This window comes from Periophthalmus magnuspinnatus, chromosome 5 (assembly GCF_009829125.3).
Source record: "Periophthalmus magnuspinnatus isolate fPerMag1 chromosome 5, fPerMag1.2.pri, whole genome shotgun sequence".
Classification (NCBI taxonomy): Eukaryota; Metazoa; Chordata; class Actinopteri; order Gobiiformes; family Gobiidae; genus Periophthalmus; species Periophthalmus magnuspinnatus.
In genome coordinates, this window is record NC_047130.1 from 22,015,987 (window position 1) to 22,036,293 (window position 20,307).

The following is a 20,307-nucleotide window of genomic DNA, read 5'->3' on the forward strand; positions in this document are numbered from 1 at the left end:
GTTGTGTAATTTTTGTCTTAAAGATATTCAAACCATGTAGACTTTCATCCGAGTGGCACCTGTATCGCTGCAGCTAGTACTGACAACTCTGTGAAAGTCTGGGACATCAGGTCTCATAAGATGCTACAACATTATCAAGGTACGGCTCTGTTTGAATACAGTGTAAACATTAATAAATGTGGCATTGCGTTGTGTAACGTGTTAATATGTGAGCTATTGTGTCAAAGTAATTTCCCTTATGGATCAGTATAGTTTGCTTTAACGTACACTTAAACTTAGATAGAGATGTCCGACTCTATTCTCGCAAAATATTGAATTTAGTAATTATATTATCAAAGTCTCTTACTTTGTCAGACCACTGTGGTTTGCCTAATCTTCATTGTAAAATATTTTGATTGCAAACCTGGAAAAAAGAGCGTGGTATGTTGTTAAAATACATTTTTGGATGAGAGACGCCCAAATATGTATGCATATGAATACTAGTGATGTGTCAAAGGGTTTGTGAGAGCTAAGAAGTAAGTAGATAGATTTAAATTCCTTCTTATTCCTTTTAATGTTTATCTTATAAAGGACAAGTGTTTGTGATTTAAAAAATGTACACAAACACATGTACACTGTATTTAATTAAATATTAAAATGAGCATCATTTACTGAATTCTATGAAAGCAAATAGGTAAACTTACACATCTGAGCACCGCTGTTAACTTTACAGTGGCATGGTCCTGCCACCAGAGGGAACCACAGTATTTAAAATGATTTGTCTGCTGTACTGTAACCAAACATGCTCCATTGATTTAGCTTGATGGCTGAACAAAAATGAATAGATTCAAGGCATTTTTCCCACAGGTTTACATGAGCCTATGGTGTGAAAGGCAATCCTTATTTGAGTAATTTGGGCGTAATACGTCTCTTTTTCCTCTATAAATAAAAAAAGGACTGATTAAAGATTAAATAAAGTTACTTCTATATATTTATAATACAATACACATTTAAAAAAAATCAACCTACTGCTTAGCTTTACACTGAATGGGCAAAATTAGACTATGAGTTATCTCCATAGTATCTTCTATTAATGAGAAATACTATTGCCATCACTCATTTTATTTATCAAAACAGTGTGAATATTTCTTGTTATTATATCGGTCTTGTTAAATATTCATCTTTTGTCTTTTCCAGTGCACAGCGGTGTAGTGAACAGTTTGTCGTTCCATCCAAATGGTAATTTCCTTATAACTGCGTCTAGTGACTCCACACTGAAGATTCTGGACCTGCTGGAGGGAAAACTTCTGTACACGCTTCATGGACATCAGGTAAAACAAAAAAACACCATAAGTCAATACAATTTCAATATACAGCTGTTTTCTAATCAGAATTACAGCGGGGTGAGAGTTATTTTAGGAATTTAGGAAAGAACAATCATTCATTTTTAAAATGCAGAAATATGTGTGCTTATGCAAGCTCAATATTGACAATGTAGACAAAATTGCCAGTGCCAAAAGTAGGTTGGTATATTATTTCAAAGCCAAGCATTTTCATGCTTTATGGCTTTTTATCTATTTTTATTTGATTCTGAATATACATTTACTCTGTTCCATATGTATTTTATTCAATAATTTATGTGAATTAAAAATGACAATACTTATATTAAGTCCAATAAGTACATGGGCAAGGCAAGGCAAGTTTGTTTGTATAGCACAATTCGTACAAAGACATTCAAAGTGCTTTACAGAATGAGAAAGACATTAAAATCACAATACAAACAAATCAAAGCATAAATAATTATTATCTTAAAACTGGCATAAAAAAATAAGAGTGCAGAATAAAACTCTTTCAGTCATATGCACAGCTAAAAAGAACTGTTTTGAGCCTGGATTTAAACATTGTCAACATAAAGGCCTGTCTCACATCTTCAGGAAGACTGTTCCAGGTTTTAGCTGCATAAAACTGAAACACTGATTCTCCATATTTAGTCCTGACTCTGGGCTGGGTACCAGCAGGAGGCTGGTCCCTGAAGTCCTCAGATTGTGAGATGGTTCATGTGGCTCTAAAATGTGGGAGATGTTCTTTGGTGCTACGCCATGGAGAGACTTGTTCAGAAGCAGAGCAGCTTTAAAGTCTATTCTCTGAGCCACAGGAGCCAGTGCAGAGACCTGAGCACAGGACTTATGTGCTCGTACTTCCTGGTTCTCACCCGAGCAGCAGTGTTCTGGATGTACTGCAGCTGTCTTAACGCTGATTTGGAGAGGCCCGTGAACAGGCTGTTAAAGTAGTCTAACCTACTGGAGACAAATGTATAGATAAGTCTCTCCAGGTCAGGTTTAGACAGTATACTTTTGATTTTTGCAATGTTTTTAGATGATAAAAAACTGCAAATGTTGTTGATTTTGTTGGTTTTATTTTAATGCATATAAACTGTTAATTGTTCTATGAAGTTTGCATTAGCACATTACCATGAGCACGCCCTCATTCAAACATGTGCACTATTGTGATACAGTGGTGATCCAATGATACTGCTCCAGTCAATAGTTTCTGAAAACTTTGAATATCCAGTCCTGACCTCCTCCTCCGGTATTTCAGAGCGGTGAACTGAATGTGGGAGCATGTTTGACATCTTCTTTCATTGTTTGAGAAGTGTGTGTGCATGTGTGTGTGTAAAGTGTGTGTAAAGTGAGCATAGACACCTCTCCGTGATGTGGTGTATTTTAGGACTTGCAGGAGAGCGGGCGGCCCACTCACGATGACTCATCTTGGGGTTGTTGGAAGGAAACTCTGCCTCCGTTTTTTTTTCCCTGGATCTTCTTTTTGTTCTGTCTGTGTTCAGGTTTAGTTCGCTCTGTCCACATGTGTCCTTGGTCTGTTAGAAAGCGGCTTGTATTTATACCTTTTTTCATTAAGCAGCTGTCGCAATATAACCTGAATATAACCTTATGCAACTTGGAGTTAGAACAGTTTTATTCTATCACATTGGGCTAAAAGTTAAGTAACCAGGTTTTTAAAGGTACACTGCATAACTTTTTTGAAGGGGGTCCACTACTTGCTTCTTCCTATATCTCAGTACGCCATTAAACTTGCATTTATTCAGTTATAGGTGTTTTATCGCTCAAGAATCCATAGCAATCTTAATGTGAATGGGATTGCCTCTCCAAAGATCTGACCCTGAAATTATGTCATCACGTGCTTATCTCCATGGTGATAGCTTAGTACACGCAAAAATTACATAGTGCATCTTTAAGTGTATTTAAGAACAATACAAGACATTGAACTGTCCATTACAATCCGCCCAGTCTTTCCTAAGGTTATAATTTAAAGCAACACTAGAGTGAGCACGAGCTATATAGATCTTATTTGTTTCAGGGACTCATCAATTTGCTAAATCTTTCTTTAATTTAGAGTCAGGGTTTCATGCTACACTCTAGTGGTCAAAAAATCCCCCAAACGCAAATTTTACCCTTGTCATTTTTTACTGTTTTTGTCAATGCCAGTCTTCTGCTCCCAACCACATGCATCTACTCATGTTTACTCAAGTTCAGACTTTGGAAGAAGAAATGTAACTATTTTTTTTATTATATGACAATCATTTAACGCAAGCAATGTTTATATTCAGGAAATCTATGTTGAAAGCTGTTTTTACGTCTTTAGTATTAGGCAAAATACTGATTCAAAAATCGTGATCAGTTGTTTTGTCACATCGACCAGCCCTACTCTAAAGGCATGTCTGTTTCATGGCAGCCTTCTACAACATAAAAGACCCCCTTCATTTTAAAATACGCACTTGTTCCCACCTCCTCCATTGTTTCTCCCTTTGTATTGTTCTCACTGTGACTGTGCCAATCTGCTGTCAGGCTCGTATAGTGTTAATTGTCTCGGTGGAAACATATGTGGAGATGAGAGACCCCCATCTGCTGTGCGTGGGCTCCAGGTTCAGCTCTCCTGTAGACACTTGTACGTGCTGTGTGGAGGGCTGCTCGTCTAGTTTAATTGGTCTCCTGACTCCCATGAAAGAGCACATGTCTTCTGCTGTTTCATGTGGGACTTTTGGACTGTCAAAATACAAGGCATTTACTGATAACAGATACTCACTTACTGTAAACAACTAGGGTGTGTTAATTTCAGTCTAGTTAGCTCCTCCATTCAGACAGATACAAGGGAGTGACTTACAGAACCTCGTCAGATCTGAAGAAGCTCCTTGGATGAGTGGTAAAACATATTCACAACTTTTGTCCAGTTGGCAGAATTCAATTTTCTTTTGTGATGGAACCTACCTGGACGACTGAGGTATTACACAGATTTCCTCAGCAACACGTAATACACCAGTAATTTGTGGGAACTTTGGAGTTTGGATGAAAGATGATTTAAGCGTGACATGGGCCCTTTAACTAAACTAATACATGAATTAATCCCATGTATTTCATAACATCGTTCTTGAGATCTAATTACAACGTTAGCAGGTTTTAAGCATTATAAGAAACATTTTGTTGCAGAGGAAATTATGTTACTCAAATACCTGCAGTCTTTCTGTGCTAATTACAATTTAGTTTTGATTGTGATATATTTTGTAGCCGTATTCTGCACCCTGCTTTAATTTAGTCTGTGTACTTTCCAATCTATGGGTTATCTTGTAGCATTTGATTACGAGTTTGTGGTTTACAAATTGCTGAATATTCCAATATCTAATAAACCTGTGCAATACCAATGGAAACAAATGGCCCTGCTCTGAAATCCCTCCTTACTCCTCATATTAGTTTTGAAATTTGTAATCACGATCACCTCCAGACACTTGCATAACACTTTAGTTGTCTTTTATGGCTTCATGTGGAGAAGTAAAGTGGCCCTCCCTGTTTTTAGTCGATTTGGCTCACTCTCTCTCGCCTCCCCACCTCCCTCCCTCTCATTCTGTCCTCCTTCTACTCCCTCTCTCTGTATGCCCCCCTCTCTCTTACTCTTCTGTCCTCTTCTTTCCCCCCTCTCTGTGCCCCCTTGTCCTTTCTTCTCCCTCCTCTCACATCTTCCTTCCTCCTTTTCTCTCCCACTCTTTTCTCACCCTCTCTCTCTTTCACTGTCTCCTGCTTCTGCCCTCTCCTCATCTCTTCTCTTCATCCCTCTCTCTGTCACTTCTCCCCCCTCCTCTCACCCTCTCTTCTATTGTCTTCTGTTTCTCTCTTCCCCCCTTCTCTCTTCCTCTCTACCCCCCTTCTCTCTTCCTCTTCCTTCTCCCTCCTCTCTCTTCCTCTCTTCTCTACCCCACTCTCTTTCTATACCTCTCAATTTTTCTCCTCCTTTTCTCCCCTCTTCTCTCCTCCGTTCTCTTTCTCTCTCTTACCCTCTCCTTCTCAGACATCTCCCTCTTTTTCCCGTTTCCCTCCTCTCTTTCCTTTCATTCTCTCTCCCTCTTACCCTCTCCCTTCCTCTCTTCCTTTTCCCTCTCCTCTTTCCCCGTCTTTTCCTTCTCTCACTCCCCCCTCCCTTTTTCTCTTTCTCTCCGCCTCCTTCTCCCCCCCTCCCTCTCTCTGTCCTCCTCTCCTTCTTCCCTCTCTCTCTCGCTCACTCACATTTGCAGCGGTACAGTGGCAGCAGCAGCAGGCTTTAGTCAGAGCAGAACACTCTGTCTGTCAGGCCAGCCGCGCGTTGCCATGGTGACGCTGTCTGCTACTCTCAGGTGCTTCTGGGAAACCGCTCGGCACCAAACCCAGACCGTCTACACTGACCTGCCAACCGCTTTTATTTACCATGTTTTAGCTACGTGTGGACTCAGTTGATCTCTAGGGCTGAAGTTTGGATTTGTTAATCTGGTACCACTTTTTCATAACCACACCTTATTTAGCCTTAATAAAACATGAAGAAAGACTCACAATGAACATCTAGTTTATTAAGAATGATTCAGGCTTAGTAACTACTTAACTAAGGGGTTAGGACTTAGAGTATTGCTTAAGTCAGTACTAACCCTGAATCATTCTGAAAAGCCCATATTACACTATTTTCTGATCTATGTTGTAATGTTTCCTTATCTCAAACATACCGGGAGTTGTGTTTTGTTTCATTCACACATGTTTAACACACAAACCCTTCCACTTATGTGTGAATGAAACAAAACACAACTCGCTGTTTGTTTTTGATGTTCATGCTTAATTAATGCTATTAAAGATGTAGTTGTTACCGTTAATCTTGATTTAAACTGAGAATCTTTTAGACATTATAGTTAAAGAATGAGAAATGCCATTGGCTGAAAGCAAACGGAAAAAGCACAGCAATACACAACATGCCAGTTTTAACGTGCACTATAGCAGCCATTTGTTTTTGTTTTTGTGACTTTTTAAGAATGATTTGGTCCATAGTCTTTATTTGATGAAATTGGGGGAAAGAGCAGTTAGGACATTCAACAAACTGTCGGAGCAGGCGAACACACAATGTTTAGGCTGGCACATGAGCCTGGCATATGTGCTGCTGACCATTTGACAAATGAGTAGCCCGGCCAGTTGCTTGTGAAAAAAACCCCTAAAACAATTAGTTGTATCATTTGTTATTATTTATCTTTTTTAGCTAACTATTTTTTATAGATATTTGCAGTTTGCCATTTTAAAACCACCTTGTCTTATAAACCTAAACAAAATAGCTTGATCCGTGCTATAATCCAAGATCAAATGTGGCTGACGTTTTTCTGTAATAATAACAATTGTGTAACATTTCAACTGATCATTCTACATTCTTCTTCAGGGTCCTGCAACCTGCGTGGCGTTTTCCAAAAATGGCGAGTACTTTGCTTCTGGTGGCAATGACGAACAGGTGAATAAAACTGGCAGTATTCTATTCTTCATTTAGATGGACAAGGGATTTGAATTTTTAAACTGACCCCTGTGTATGTCCTCAGCTGCTGGTGTGGAAGACAAACTTTGACGTGTGTGACTTTGTAGACAGCAGGGGGCAGCAAGTTGGGAGCAGCTCTGGACCTGAAGCTCCATGTTCTCACATCACAGTTAGCACAGAGTCAGCACCACAGAACCAGGTATTCACACTGAAACACAAACACACGGATATACTGCACTCTTCAGGCTGGGAGACGTGTGGCCTATGACAAAAATGAATATTTCGATATTTTCTGTCCTTATCTCAATCATGATATTCAGATGATATTTTAACAATCGTTCATGAATGTGCAAAAATGTGCCTCTAAATGCGTTGGTTGATGTTCAAGTGTTGCGCAAAACATTAATGTACCATAAAATGAACCAAAAAGGCAAGAATATCACTATATACCCTTGTTTTGGAGAGTTGGAGATGTTTCTGTTCATTATATTTTTACTCACCTCTTTTTGCTGTAATTTTCTTGTTGTTTTATTTATAAACACTATACTAAATATTCAAATTTTGCAGATCAACAATTGGGAAACTATGCATTTTTTGATATATTGTCCACCCCTAGCTGGGAGTGGACTAGGATGCTTTAAAAGTGAAGTTTTACTCATAAGTAAGTAAAGTTAAACCGTTTCTCCCCCAGAAAGTGTATTGTAAGGGCAGAACTTGTGACAAAAATCAGACTACTTCATGTTGTCTTCATCTAAAGCGCATTTATCAAACTTATAAGAAAGAGCCATGTGAGTCACTCTATGATGATTTGGGATTAGAGCTATGCAAGGGTGGTCCACTTTGTTTTCCATCTGAAAAAGCTATTCTAAAGCTGTGCTAGTGACCAAAAAACATGCATGCGAATACTTCATTTCCTCATCACAAACATACCCAGGTTTGTGTTTTCTTTTATTCACTTATGTTCAACACACAAACCCTGCACATTTCAGTTCTTCTCTCAAACGGAAAACACTTGTGATGTCATGTGGTAAGACAGATAGTGCTCTGCTGTGTTTTTAAACTCCACACACCTTCACTAGAATCATCTGGAGAATTCAGCCCTGGAATTGCCCGTCTCTAGGGAATGATAAGGTAAAAAGTAGCTCTTAATTTGAAAAATACTGCTGCATGACGTTACAAGGTGGAACAGAGCATTTTGAGCTTTGGAGATGTAGACAGACTAATAATAATGGATTGCTCGAACATGTGTGAATGAAACAAAACACAACTCCATGTATGTTTTGAGGAGGTAACAGCATTATAACATGGCTTGAAGCTCACAGGAATCCATTTTATGTAATATAGGTCCTTTAAGATCCAAGAATAGGATGCTGTCAGTATTCCTCAGTCAATTATACGATTTTTTCCCCTTTGAAGGTTAACGTAATGTTAAGGTTAGGGTACATTTTATTGTCCCCGTAGGGAAATTTGTTCACTGCATTTGACCAATCCTTCAGTATGGCTGGAGTAACCTGTCAGGAGCAGTAAAAATACCCATAATCCATACATGTTTTAAATGTTTAACCTATTTTATAATTCCACTATTTATCAAACCATACCAGATAATGCTAAAATGTCAAAAATTGTACCCAGTTTCCTCAGTGAAAGAGTACAGAAGTATAAAATATTGCAGTGTCATCTGACACCCAGCAATTTCAAGTTTTATATCCTCCAAGAACAGCCAATCCTCCTCTCCTCTTCTATCGATCAATGCTTTGCTCTTAAAAAAATCTTTTTTAAGTTTTGCTGTTTACTTATGCAGCTTTTTCTTTTTGTTTTCCAGCATGTAGGGATTATGTGTGAACAGCTTTAGTCTTCACAGTTGTAGCCACTTTCCCTGTTGCATTTTTTTCAGCCGCTATCGATTCAGTATCGACAAACTGGAATCTAGAGCCCACCGGGAGTTCCCCTTTTGATACCTCTTCTGTCTGCTATGGACACACTATACATTTTCCCCTAATCAATGTTGATCCCATAGCTATTACAATATGCTGCAAGATTACCTTTAAATTCTAAACTAACCGTGTATGGTCTGTGGAATTGTACAACAAACTGTTTTATTTTTGGACTATATCTAGTGCTGCAACTAATGCTTATTTTGTTAGTGGATTAATTTATAATGTATTCTTTTGATTAACTGATTTATTGTTTAGATTAAAAGGTGGATATGAATTTTTTACTAAATTTGATGCAGATGAAGCGATGTGAAGTGATGATATGTGAAGCCTTCCTAATGGAGTATATTTACAGACAAAACCATAGACTATATAAAGAAGTGGACTTAGAGAGTGTGACGTTACACATTCGGCGTTCGGCTCCACTCAAATGAAGTGGGTCCATATTCGCCCCTATAAAGATCTATATTGGTCCTCAAGTTCCATATTTGGAATTCCGACCATGAGTAACATAGCAATCAAAGAGCAAGTCCGGAGCGAGGCTGTTGAAGGTAACGCCCCTTCCCGTTAATCAAACCTGTTGCTAATGCTAGCCGGTGCCACCTCAGGGAAAGTTATTACTTATGGTGTGTTATTAATATTAATATCTTGATTTATGGACAAAATAGCTAAATAAAAACACCAGGATCATGTAGCACAGATTGATATGAATATTTAAAGACCAAAATGATGCCTGACAGCTGCAGTTACAGAGAGAGGGCACCAGAATCGACTGAGCAATTCTTATTTGGATCGTGTAGGGTAGTAGGTATATACAGTCTATGGACAAAATACCATATTTTTTACCAAGTACACTAAATATACATGTATTCTATGTAATTTAATGTAATTCCTACTTTATTTGAGAGATAAAACCTCTTCTCAGCACATATTTTGGAGTCTGTGTATTGTCAAAATAACGATTATTCGAATACTAAATTAATTTATCTCAGAAATTAGTTACAATTAACCAATGATGTTATTTCAGCCCTAAATGTATCCATTATAGTTTGTATCGCCTTACTAAATAGCACCTCTAGTACTATCCAAGAAAACATAATAGGAATGAGAATGTTTTCAACAACTTGAATGAACTGAGACTAACCTAAAAGGCGTACAATAGCGCTGCAATTACAGATGTTTAATAATTGACGGCTGTTGTCGGCTGCAGTGGAGTGGAACAGCGCGTCAGATTTCAGACCCGCGACTTGTCCAGTGTTAGTTACATTTACAAGGGCACAGCCAAGGTCTTCCCAGGATCCGCTTTCACCCATTGATTTTTTTCTGTTTCAAGATCCACCCACGGCCACTTTAGATAACTCAATCACTATGGGGAAAGAGGAGAGTGCTCACAGCTCATTTTGAGTGTTGAATATGGTAAAATGTTGGTGTATAGGGAAATGTAAGGTCAAAACAAAGAGCCAATGGCAGAAAACAATACAATTAACGGGCCTCAAAAGTACAAACTATTTATTAAAAATTACAACCTTACAAACTATCTGAAGCAACAAAGCTACAACTATTATGAAAGCAAAATAATACACATGCACACAGATAAACAAATTAGCAGCCAAGAACAATAAAAAGGAAAAACAACACACACACACATTTTAATAAAGAATAATCCCTAAATAAACTGCATACATAGGTTTGAAAAACAGCTGATTCAAAATTAAACAACCTTCTAGCGCAATCTTCCAAACAAAGGTACAAGGTAAAATTACTGCACTTTTGGCTAATTTTTCTATTCACATTTAGCCCAGTTCTGATGAATGATCCAATTAAAATATCAAGATAAGTAACTGTTAATTCATTCTCCAAATTATATATTTTGTACCACTCTGGAAAGGTAAGTGCCACTATTATTAGCCTGGAGTACAAAGCGTTTGGGCTGCCTTAAACAGCTGCTAATGCCTCAGACGGACACTTAGAGCTGTTTTTCTGATTCTCTGATAAGACGCCATTATTCCCTCCCACAGGCCTGAAACGCTGTTGTAAATAGATTTTAATAGCCTCTCCACTCAACAGGCGCTATCCCAGACCTGCTTAAAGGCCTAATTAGAAAATGGGCAGCCAAACCATGCATAGAGATGATTTGTTTCTAAAATCTCTCGTTGGTAAAAAAGTAGACATGCACCGATCCTGCTTTTACAGTTCCATTATCAATATCGATACTTGGGCTTTGGGAATCTGCTGCTTGCTATCAACCGATACCAGGATAGTTTCCTTAAAAATGAGGTATCATGCAAAATTTCTATCATGTTATAACATTGTTCCCTCATCAAATACATGCCTGAAGAGGTTTTAGATGTCATCCATGCATGTTTGAGTAATTTAGCGATCTCTCCCGGGCACAATTTGAATGCTCTGTACGGTTAGCAGTACGATTTTGTCCGATTCTCAGCCCAAAAGCCTACTTCATCCATGCTCCCACACAGCAATTTTCCATGAATGCACAAAAACAGGATGTAAAAGTACACAACTTCACAAAACTAATGCGATGTGCAGTATGTTCATTAGCAAATGCACACCGATTGTAATGTGACAGCACTCAAAGCATCAAAAACAAACGTGAAACTTATAAAACATGTTAAGACGTTGTATACCATTTTCAAAACAATAAACGGTAATATAGTGATCTATATATGTTATGTATTAGCAATTCACACCTGATAGAAATGTAATAAGAAGTGTAAAACTACTTCAATATATTAAGAGTACATTACCATAATAATATGCTAATACTATTATTCACACACCCATTACCCACAAGTTGCAGCAACTTTACACCAAAAAACACTGTATAATAGTAAACACGTCACGATTTGGTATAGGACCCAAAAGCAGAACACAGAAACGCAGTCCAAATTATTTAGTTTACAATTAAGCTGTTGGGCTGGCAAGGCAGGCAGGGGAGCAGGAAGGATCTGAGCACAAGAAAAAATGTTCAAACCAGAATCCAAAAGTGAAGAACTACTAACGAGTAGTGTAGATCAAACAAACTAGCGAGAAATGGCTGTGGAGCTGCTCTTCTTATACTGTAGGTAGAGTTTAGATTGAAGCCAGGTGTGCAGTTAGTAGCTATGCCCAGACCGGAGGAGACAGATGACAGAGGATGAGGAGGAGAAAAGCAGGACTGGACCAGAGCAGACTGTGACAAAACCCAGTGACTGAATTCTGTAGGTTCTGAGCTGTAAATTGAGGTACTGGGGGGGGGGGGGGGGGGGGGGCTTTATGTAGAATTCTCACTTGTGTACACAAATTTCAAACTTGATCTCTTCTCTTTGAGCCCTTCTGTCTCATCTTTGAAAGTCCTGACGCTCAAAGTTTATAGTTTTTGAATCAGACCACACCATTAATGAGACCCTGGAAGACAGAGAATTAGTAACTGATCTTTAAAACTTTCCAGTATCAACACCGATATTGATACCTTTGTACAAAACAGTTTTCTGAAGGTTATGTACTAATGGAAAATCATGTGTATTGAATGAAAATGTGACGTAATGCTAATGTGCTTGTTTTGTACCATATAGAGACACTGGACATGCTTTTAGTACAGTGAATGGTGCATTTATGGACTATGTAGGTCATAATGTGTCTTTTCACACATAACATAAAAAGCTTTTCATGAATTAGCACAACTCCCATAATGCTGTGCCACTACTGCACAATAATATGTAAAATAAATATCATAATGACCCAGATTTTGTATTCAAGCCCTGGGTCCAAACTGATGAAATATTACGATCGTTGCCATTGAAGTTGACAATTCAAACAAAATATAATATCTTTTGAATGGTGAGAAGTCCTCAAAAGGATGCATATAAACAGGAAGATGAAACCCATGAATAAGCTGTGAATATGTTGAAAATCTAGAAATCACCTTGTATGTTCCCACAATCCCACAATCACAGTGTAATTTTGTGTTTCCATCAAACATAGGAAGTACGGTAGTTGTTTAATCTTTTAACCTTGGCCGTTTTGTTTGCAGCCTACAACCATTTCCACAATATATATATATTTTTTTAGTTTAGAGTTTAGTTTAGTTTGTATCTCATCAAAATGACTGAAAAGAACAGCTAATCAAATGTGCATGCAGTGTCTTTGATTTCCTGTCTTTGGGCTGTGTTCAATGGTCTATGTTCTTTCCAACTACCAAATATTTTTATCCATTTATTCAAAACACACATCATTAATTAAACTTCTGGTTAAAGATACACTATGTCACTTTTCTGTCGGAAAGTCTGCCCCCCTGCCTGTCTCCATGGAGATGTTAGTGCTTTGCTTAGAATGTTTCATAGTATACCAGTGAATTATCTATCTCCATGGAGACAAACAGGTGATGCAACTCAGCCAAGTTAAAAGTCAGATCTGTGTAGAGGCAATCCCGTTTAAGTAAAAATGCAGTTAAGTTAATGCAAGATATAGTGATGATGTGTTTAATTCAATACTTTGAAACATTTCTGGTAAAGCGATAACATCTCTATAGCAACATGACGTGGTGGACCTTGTGCGCCTTCAACCAGAAATGTAAATACATTCGTTTTTGTTCAACTTTATCATTACTTAGGTCAAAGATAGTATACTTTTAATTTAATCTGTAAAAATAAGAGTTAGAGTTAAGTCCAAAATCCTCAAACTGAAATATTTATGCTGTTGAAGTTGTGAGCTAATCTTTTGGACCTACCGTATATTGATGTTCACATTACAAAGTAGTGAAAGCTTTAACTCCGCAGCTGTTTGTCACGTTTGAATAATCATTTGTCAGATGTGTCACTTAAACGAACACTCCGCACCTGGAAGTCTCCGCTCCCAGATTTCCTCTTTCATGTATAATTGAATCATTTATAATTTATTATTAATACGGCCCCTTTCATCCCTCATAATGTGTGCCGAGCCTCGCACACGTGTCGATGGAAAGCAGGCAGAAAAAATGACACTATTTCCTCTATGTGCGTTCTCATAGAAATCATATTTACTTTATTATAGTTTAATGAGAACTGTGAGGATACAACAATATTCAGTGCTATTAGGCTGGATAAACTGTGCTGCTCATATTGGTTTTCCAAACAACTTAATACAACTTCAGCTGGTATCAAGAATAGATGCTCATTTAAGCTGGTATCAATACAAAGAAAAGCCTAACCCAAATTTGCACTTTTTCTTGAAGTTTTGAAGTTGATTTTATGTTTTTGTTACATTGTACTGTATTAAAAATGCAATGTATACAGTGTATTCAATATTTTGTGGGACAAAATAAAGGCTTTCTTATCCTATCCCAAAGTGAAACAAAATCTACTATCTTTTGATTATGAAAGTCCACAAAATGTTGCATATAATAGGAAACTGAAAGCCATGAATAAACCAGGTTTAAACCAGCTCTGAAGCAGGTCATCTTGAGCAGGACTAAACCAGGTTTCAAACCGTTCTAAAGTACATCCTTAGCAGCACTAAACATTGTCTGAAGCAGGACTAAACCAGGACTAAACCAGGTCTGAAACAGGTCTAAAGCAGATCTAAAGCACATCTTGAGCAGGACTAAACCAGGTTTCAAACCAGTCTAAAGTATATCGTTAGCAGGAACAAATCAGATCTAAAACCAGGTTCAAAACATGTCTAAAAGTAGGTCTAAAACAGGTCTAAATCCCAGCCCATCTTTGAGCTGGACTAAAACAGGACTAAACCAAGTCTTAAACAGGTCTAAAGCACATCTTGAGCAGGACTAAACCAGGTCTAAATCACGTCATCAACAGGACTAAACCAGGTCTTAAAACAGGTTTAAATCACATCTAGACCAGGATTGAACCAGATCTTAAATCAGTTCTAAATTGTGTTTTAAGCAGGACTTAATCAAGTCTCAAAACAGGTCTAAATCACATCTTGAGCAGGATTAAACCAGATCTTAAAGCAGGTCTAAATCACATTTTGAGTACAACTAAACCAGGTTTTAGAACAGGTCTAAATCGCATCTTGAGCAGGACTAAAGGAGGTCTTAAAACAGGTCTAAATCGCATCTTGACCAGGATTAAACCAGATCTTAAAGCAGGTCTAAATCACATTTTGAGTACAACTAAACCAGGTCTTAGAACAGGTCTAAATCGCATCTTGAGCAGGACTAAAGGAGGTCTTAAAACAGGTCTAAATCGCATCTTGACCAGGATTAAACCAGATCTTAAAGCAGGTCTTAAATCGTGTTTTGAGTACAACTAAAACAGGTTTTAAAATAGGTCTAAATCGCATTTTAAGCAGGACTAAACAGGTCTTGAGATCCATAGCCCCCCTCTCTGCAGCCCCTCCTCCCCTCGTCTGGAGCCTCACATCTGGGTCTGTGCTCACGTGTGCCGACAGACGAGCGGCACACTCTGCACATGACACAACTGCACAGCCGCTTCTCTCTGCCTTTAGTCTTATTTATGCACAAGATTATATTAGAGCTATCTGCCTGAACGTTTAAATGCTCAAGATTTAAATTGGTTTGTTGAATACCTTTTAATCCATACCACTTGCTTATATTTAAAACAGTATTACATGTTTTCTAATATATTAAACCCATGTTGATGCGCTTATAAGCAATATTACTACTGAGAGACTTATGAAATGGTGCTGCTTTTGAGTCATGATGATTTGCTGTAATGAAGCTGGATTCAAAACTATACATTTTTATATGTATTTATGAGTTTTTACTCCCTGTTATGTATTTGACAACATTTCCCCATTCAAAAGATATCATACTTTATTGTTAATTGTTATGGCACAGTTCTTGATTCTCATTCATTCAGTTCTTACATGGATAGGAATGCTTATTTTCCATTACTCACCAGCCAATGGGAGTGACTATTGCAGCAGATTCTATATGAGCATATGAAGACAGAGCACAACGCTAAATTCCTTATAATAATAATCCAATGAATTGTCAATTTGTATTATCTTTTTAGTTTCTACACTGTTCAGGCATATATAGGAGACCAAATGCCTTTCCCAGTGCAATACTCTTAATACTTTTTTAAATTTCTATTTGATGATTGAGGCGCAGTCCACAAATATGACAAAAGATTACATTATGGCCCATGTAATTCCCACATTTACAGTGATTTCTTATGTATAACTCATATGTATATGTGTATATGACAAGTGTGCAATTGTTTTTGTTATGCCAGTAGCTGCAGATGATAGTGTTTGACAGCAGGGACAAAGGGAGCAGGGGGTGTGACAGTGCACGGAGGAGAAGATACCAATGAAGTCAAAGACGCCTCATGGTCTAGTGGAGCGAGAGAGCATCGTTAAACACAGAGAGAAGAAAGGGAGAGAGAGAGAGGAAGGTAGGGAGAGGGAGAGAGATAAGGATAGGGAAACTATATAGAGCTGTGATTGTCAATGTTAGCACTCACCACAGTAGAAAATATCTAGGTTCTAGGTAACATTTTTAAATGAGCTTTACAATTACGGAAAAAAGGTGCTATGTAGTGCACCTTTAATCCCAAATCATTTTCTGGTGAAGTGTATATCACGTTCTTGTCTCTATGGAGTTAGTGTTAAGTTATTGTTTCAACTGGTATGTTCCACAGTGTAGCATTAAACATATCCATCTTTATTCTATTACAGGTGTTTTTATTCCTCAAAAATACTTGGATAAAATGCATTCTTACTATGAGTGGGTATACCTCTCCACAGATCTGACCTATAACTTGACCTGGTGGCAACACCTGCTTGTCTCCATGGTGAAGGAGAAGGAAGTTTAATGCCATACTGTGGAAGCACTAGGAATGTACATCTCATCGAAACACTCAGATCATCCACCAGAAAAGTTACACCTTTACCAGGAGTAAAACTTGAAATTCAAGGCACTATATTACTACATGTTGAACTGTGGTTTAGACTCTTGACTCACAGCAAGAAGATCCTGGATCCCAAACAGGATGTACAACTTGTATGTGGAATAACAAATACCTCACCAGAACAAATCAATTTCTTTCAATTTCTAAAACAAGATAAGACAACCAAACATGAACTAGATTACAACTAAAGCTGGACATAACAAGGACTAAACTCGGACAAACATACAGCAAACCATGTCTCACCCAGTCTCAACCAAAACTAAAGAAATTAACCCAGTTTAAATATGGACCAAGACCTGGACTGAAGCAAATACTGTAAGTGGACTTCATACAACCAGAACTAATTCAAAACATCAGCATGACTAAGCCAGGTTCAAACCAGAACAAGACTGAAACACAAACAAAACTCTCCTTTAAAGAAGACCTATTGTGCTTTTGACTGCTATTTAAGTTATAATTTGCACATTTTAAATCGCAATATTCATCTAAAACAACTTAATAAACGAAACAAGCCCGCTACTTTTCCGTTTGAAAATGGCTGTGTCCACCTCCGATGTATAGTCGCAGATCATGATAGCAAGCAGCTATTTGTACTAAAATGACTACACAGCACTGCCGAATCCTACGTGTATCACCAATTAAGGAAATAGAATTGGCATGTATGGTATGGCATGTTGAAAATAAGTGATTAAAGATTGCTGAAACATGCACAAATCACTTCAAAAACAACATCACGTGAGCAAATGTAACAACCATAACATGGTTAAAAGCTCTGAAAAGTAGATTTTACAGAATAGATCCGCTTTAAACTGAACTAAACTATCCTCTTCATATCACTACTGGCCCATGTGACACAGTTTGAAAATCACTGCTCGAAACAGATAATATAAGTTCAGCTCAATGGATACAGTAAGCCTGAATAGATACAGATTAGAAATGAGAGGAAGGAGAGACTTAAGTGGCATTAGTGAATGGTTGAATCCGCTCCACTTCTCCTGTGCAGTGTAAATCAGAACCAGTGTACTTCACAGCCTTCATTCATCACTGAGCATTACAAGCACTTTTAATTAATTAAATGCTTTGCTGTAATTAAAGTCTTGGCTATGGACGCCAATAGCTCACTGTATATTCTCCCCTTTGTTATATTCTGACATGCACGCTTCTGTTTGATTTAATTACAAATGCAAAATGAATATATAAATTACATATTGTAGTGGCTTGTGATCTGTTTCTTAAAGGGCTCATATTATGTTATTTTCTGATCTATGCTATAATGTTGTTTCCACATCAAAAACTCCATACACCTTCACTAGAATCATTTGGATGATTTCAGCTCTGGAACTGCCAATCTCTACTGAACTAAAGGTAAAAGGAGCTGTTAACATGAAAACTACCACTACATGACATCACAAGGGGGAACGGAGCATTTTGAGATTAATAAATGTGTGAATGAAACAAAACTCCAGGTATGTTTTTGATGAGGTAACAACATTATAACATGGCTAAAAGCTCATAAGAATCTATTTTATGAAAGTTTTTGTCTTATCATTTGAGGTGTGTTACTGGCCTTGTTAGTAATTTATCTTTGTATTACAATTTAAATCTGCTATACATGTGTGCAGTGTTAGTAGTAAGTATTAGTAGCCATTTGAGTATTGTGGAAACGTGTAAGTTTTATTATTGTAGTATGCTGTTGTTGTTGTAGTAGCGCTAGTGGTAGTACTAGGCCTAAAAGCACCCACAACAGACATAGAAGTAGTAGTCAAGAGGCGTTTTTACAACATTAAAAACATTAAAACAACAAGAACCAAGTCTGTATATTCAACTTGTAACAGTGGTTCTTAAACTTTTCATGGCAAGATGATATTTGACTTACCAAGTACCATCAGGTCTAACCGGGCTATAATAAGGCTAAAATAGAACTAATTGACACAGATCTAAAATGAAATTAAACCATGGATAGGGTAGTGCTACATAGTTATAGTGACATTAATCAATTTCTTTATAGAATTAAGAAATACTCAAAGTGCAGAGGACCTTGAGTACCACTAGAGGCAGCCCGTGTACATGTACTTCAGTCTGAGAAGCACTGCCCTATAATATAATATTTGATTATGTTGTTGCAGTAGTGGTAGTAGTTGGTAGTATTACATTTAGAGAAGTAAAGAAGCAGCAGTATTTGTATGTCGGTGGCCAGCTGGCTAATGGTTTAGCCGTTATGTACACTTGGTTTGGTCGTGTTTAGTCCAGGTTTTGTTTTGTATTTAGTTCCAGTTTAGTTTCATTTTTAATGCGGTTTGTGTACAGGTGGTAACCAGTGATGTTACCTGTAGTAGTAGTATTTGAGCCTGCAGGATACAGTGTACGTCGGAGGCCAGCTGTTTCTGTGTAGTAGACTTGATAAATGCCTCTGTGTGCAGCTTGCAGCAGCGAGTATTGACAGATCACAGACTCAGGACAGAGGTTTAATTTGAGCCTGAGGAGAGTTTCCACTGTTGGTTTTTCCGCTCCAGGTGATACATCAGAGCTGTGTGCGGCTGCAGAGTGACAGCTACGAGGGGTTGGCGCCTTCAACACATGGATGAGAAGAATAGGTGTATTAAGTCTACTGAATAAAAACGCATGATGACAAAGTCATCATGTTTAATAGGGCTGCCACGATTAAAGGTCCTGTACCTCATTTTTTTCCCCGTTTGAGCAAAATTTGTGTGGCCCCAGTACAGATATATTGTATAAGCAGCTCTTGAGGTCTTGAGGTTTGCTGTGTGCTGTCTGCATCTAATTATAAAGCATTTTATTGTCCCGTAATCAGGAAGTGCATGGCTAGCGAGCTAGTTATCGTTAGCTTTACCGTGATGGCAAAACTCCGCTCTGGTCTCTCTAAGCTGTGAAAAGTGCTTATAAATTCATCAGGGTGAGGATGCTCTGAATGCATCGTGTGTGTCCCTGATCGGTTAATCCACCTGGTCAGTCACACCCACTAGAACTAATAATCATTTTAATCAAAAGAGGTGAATGAGCCTGAGGATGAGCGGCCAAATGTATTCACTCTGCAACTTTGTCCAGTTGACAGAATTGAATTTTTATTTTGCTGTGGATCATACCTGAACGACTGAGGAATTACACAGATGGAGCTCAAAAGACTAAAATTAAATTAAAATCTCTTATCAAAATGAACACTACTCTATACAAATATAAATGATGATCATTCTTGTTTATTTTTGCTGCTCTGTTGACAGCTTCTGTGTTGCATAAAATGGTAATAAGGAGCATTCTATAGCACTTAGGCCCAGACTGTGAGGAATCCCTGCTAATTTAATCACAGCTCCCTCTCTCTCTCTGTCCTTGTGTCTGTGTTGGGCGAGACAGCAGACGATGGCTCATGTATCGGCCTCATTTAGAAGCTGAACACTTTGGCATTATTCTTCTGTGAGCTGTTGTGTTTCCACAGACCTGATACAGACAGGTTTAACACGTGGAAATACAGTTCCTGACAGTAAGTGTATTTGAGTCATGCAGACGGAGCGATGGAGGGACGTGGTCACTTCATGTGGAGATGTCTCACTACATTATTCACAGACTGACTGAAGAGTTACATGGCAAAGATGTTTTATTTTAATGTTTGATTTAGGGGTGTCATTTTTTTGTTTGGTTTATCTTTTTACGAAGATACTATCCATCAGAAATGTGCTAAAATG

At 37.9% G+C, this 20,307-nt stretch overlaps 1 protein-coding gene across 1 annotated transcript in view; it reads left to right on the forward strand.

Moving 5' to 3' along the window:
• The window catches only part of poc1a (POC1 centriolar protein A), a 39,875-nt gene that overhangs the window by 4,230 nt on the left and 15,338 nt on the right, over positions 1 to 20,307 (forward strand). The window contains 4 exon segments of the mRNA XM_055221702.1: positions 24 to 139; positions 1,177 to 1,310; positions 6,712 to 6,780; positions 6,866 to 7,000. Coding sequence (XP_055077677.1) covers positions 24 to 139; positions 1,177 to 1,310; positions 6,712 to 6,780; positions 6,866 to 7,000 — 454 coding nt within the window.